The sequence below is a fragment of the Citrus clementina genome, unplaced genomic scaffold, assembly GCF_000493195.1.
Source record: "Citrus clementina cultivar Clemenules unplaced genomic scaffold, Citrus_clementina_v1.0 scaffold_3, whole genome shotgun sequence".
In the NCBI taxonomy this organism is placed as follows: Eukaryota; Viridiplantae; Streptophyta; class Magnoliopsida; order Sapindales; family Rutaceae; genus Citrus; species Citrus x clementina.
Genome location: NW_006262339.1, coordinates 39,806,727 through 39,809,669, shown reverse-complemented (window position 1 = coordinate 39,809,669; position 2,943 = coordinate 39,806,727). Strand labels below are relative to the sequence as shown.

At 37.0% G+C, this 2,943-nt stretch overlaps 1 protein-coding gene across 1 annotated transcript; it reads right to left on the bottom strand.

Moving 5' to 3' along the window:
• Positions 1 to 1,813: 1,813 nt before the first annotated feature.
• On the bottom strand, positions 1,814 to 2,565 carry LOC112100233. Its single transcript, XM_024189010.1, has 2 exons — positions 2,315 to 2,565; positions 1,814 to 1,968 (listed from the first exon to the last, which is right to left on the bottom strand). The coding sequence occupies exons 1-2, from the start codon at positions 2,513 to 2,515 to the stop codon at positions 1,822 to 1,824; spliced, it is 348 nt and encodes a 115-aa protein (XP_024044778.1). The 5' UTR covers positions 2,516 to 2,565; the 3' UTR covers positions 1,814 to 1,821.
• Positions 2,566 to 2,943: the final 378 nt, after the last annotated feature.

Here is a 2,943-nt window from a genome sequence, read left to right as displayed (position 1 = left end):
ATCATTGAGCAAAATATTGAGAATACAACTTTCATTGAGCTTTAAATCTTTGTATTCATCTTATTCATTCACACATTGAGCTTTCACTTGTGATCAAACACATTGTGTGAGAGAGATTCATTTGTAATCTTTTTTGTAAAATCAAGTTAAAAGATTGTAAGTGTTGGGATACACTTGGGTTAAGAGATTGGGGATAATCTCTTATTGTAAAGGTCCATTGACACCTTGGAAGTCAATTGTAAGCGTTTGAAGCCTTGGGAGGCTAGCTTAGTGAAATCCTCAAGCTCGGTGAGCTTGGAGGCGTGGACGTAGGCCGGGATTGCCGAACAACGTAAAAATCATTGTGTTTGTTTTCTCTTCCCTTACTCTTTTAATATTGTGCATGATTGAATTTATTGTTTTCAATTTGATTAAGGCAATAGATTAAACTGTTGTGTGGTTTGCCTAGGATAATTTTTAAAATCCCAATTCACCCCCCCTCTTGGGTTGCCTAGTTAGTATTTCAATGTCAACGATGACAGTAGTAACATTTTAACACTATACAGACCATACCTCAAACTTGACCAAACTTCTAGGAGCCATGGACAAAATTTCATTCCTTGTGATTGAGTTATGCTTACTTTTCATAAGCACCTCCCTGCCAAAATGATAATCACTATTAACCTTTTCTAAAAAATCAATGACACTTACCAAAATTTTTACATCTGTGCTATACACATCTATGAGCAGCACAATATAGACTGATATTTCGAACACATTTGTTTTACTACCACAATTGCCAAGCGGTTCACTTACCCTTTATCAAGCATAACGTTCATTGCAAACTCGATTAACCGTGTGTCGTTATTGGACAAAGGCATCGGCATAATGTATGGCCCTGCCCGATATCCTGCGTGTTCACGATAGCATCCTACAACTGCTGACGGTCTTGTACCAGATAAATCCGCTTGTTTGTTGCTCAGCCCCAATATACTGGATTCTCCTGTGAAGCCAGAACAGATGGCAGACACTGCATGCAATACCTACATGTATTGTATAACCTACCTGAGACAAACTTTTTCCCTTGATAATAATATGATATGCATATTGTAAATTCAACTATTCATTTATTATAACAGATGCCAAAGAATAAAGTACCTCACAATTACCATCAGTTGTTAAGTTATTACTACATTCAACTTCGCCTTCATTTACAATTCCCCTGTGCGCACCATTTGTTTCCACAATGCCCACTACATCACCCAATGATTTCATAATCTCATCCTCATTCATTTCTGCTAAATCGCCATCAGCAAAAGCCCTAACTTGATTGTACCTATCAACACATAATTGACCTTTTCTAGTATTAAAGCATTTAGAACAATCCTTCAAATTTTCAACACCTCCGTTCATCGTGCGCGACCCAAGTGACTTTAGCTTATCTACATGTCCTGCGAGCCTACTAGATAAGCTCACCAGCTTTGCTACGTCATCAACCAGATTGGACACATTATCTGCCTTCACATATGTGTCAGTTGCTGCAGCCGTATTTATCATGCCACATTTTTCTTTTTCAAAATTTCTGCGTGAATGTAATTGACAGCCTTCTTTTGACGGGGAAGAGATAAGTACCTGCGAATATTTTTTTTAACCTCATAATAAATGGGGTTCGCAAAACTAATAGACAACCACTGATAATTTTATAAACATGTAATCCTCAGCAACAACAAACTATTAAAATGCATGTGACGTTTGTTTTCTCAATCGACTATTCGTAAACTCATTATTATAATTCAAAATATTAATGGATAAAACACGCAACAATTTTCTTATCCCTTCGAGTTATAAGACCTGATGGCTATCAAAACCTCCTTTGCTGTCTATCCACTTCATTAACTTCTTTATCTCGTATACATTCCACAGAGCAAGCGGACACATTGACCTATCCCTCTCCAGCTTTCCGTATACAATAGAGTTGAAGTACAACATCTGCATGCAAACGAAAAGTCACAGGGATTATGCTACAATACATACGGTTTATATGCAAACGAGTTAATTTGCTAACTACTATAACTGTCCAGATCTATACAGATCAATTAACATTAATCCTCACATATACAATTTGTATGTCCATTTATGTATATGAGGATAAAATCCTCCCCTCGATCAAATGAATTCACAAACTTTTCATCATGTCATATTTCTTTCGATTTTTTCAGCCTACCATGACAGTAGTTCAAAATACTACCCTAACTTACATATCTTTCAACACTTCATGATTAATATTATCATATGTTACACATTGGCTGCAATTGTTACCATAATTAAAATGTACCTGTAGATATAGCAGACAACCTCCTACATACGCTACCTGTTCTTCCTTGTGCCTTGTAATCCCTTGAATAAGTCTGTGGAAGCAAAACGTCGCCCAATTCCTTTTTGGAATACTTTGAACATCCTTTAAAGAAAATAAAAAGCCACAACTTATATGCACACCTCCTGGGGGACATAAAATAGTACATAGTGCAAACATCATAAATGTCACTTTGAATTGATCATTTGCTGACTTCAACTTTTGTAAAATTCCTGCCAGCACTATTATGTTTATACCCCTCGATGTTGGAGTAAACTTGTCCAGATATGCAGATACTTTGGAACTCTCCCCTTCTAACTGGAGTGGATTACCACCATCTGATATGCCCATTACGTAACTAAAACTCTTCGGGCTTAGCTCTACGTCAACACCATTCAACTGTAAAATGCACCTCGCAATATCAATCTTCTCAACTAACCATCCACAAAGATTCCTTTTTAGCCTGCCACAGTTCAATTGTAACAAACTACCAAAGTCCATTTCACGAACAACTACTCTTTGTTCATCTGTAAGTTGTGAAACTGCTGCAGCTAATCTATCTGGAGCACATCTCGTGAGGAACTTTGCCTTCCCAATTTTTGACTTCCTTA

Excerpts from the sequence above, each read along its gene's own strand:
- LOC112100233 (XM_024189010.1), bottom strand. The coding sequence starts at position 2,515 with ATGATGTTTGCACTATGTACTATTTTATGTCCCCCAGGAGGTGTGCAT. Across the intron at positions 1,969-2,314 it reads GTTGTCTGCTATATCTACAG|ATGTTGTACTTCAACTCTAT; the intron begins GTACATTTTAAT and ends GTTTGCATGCAG.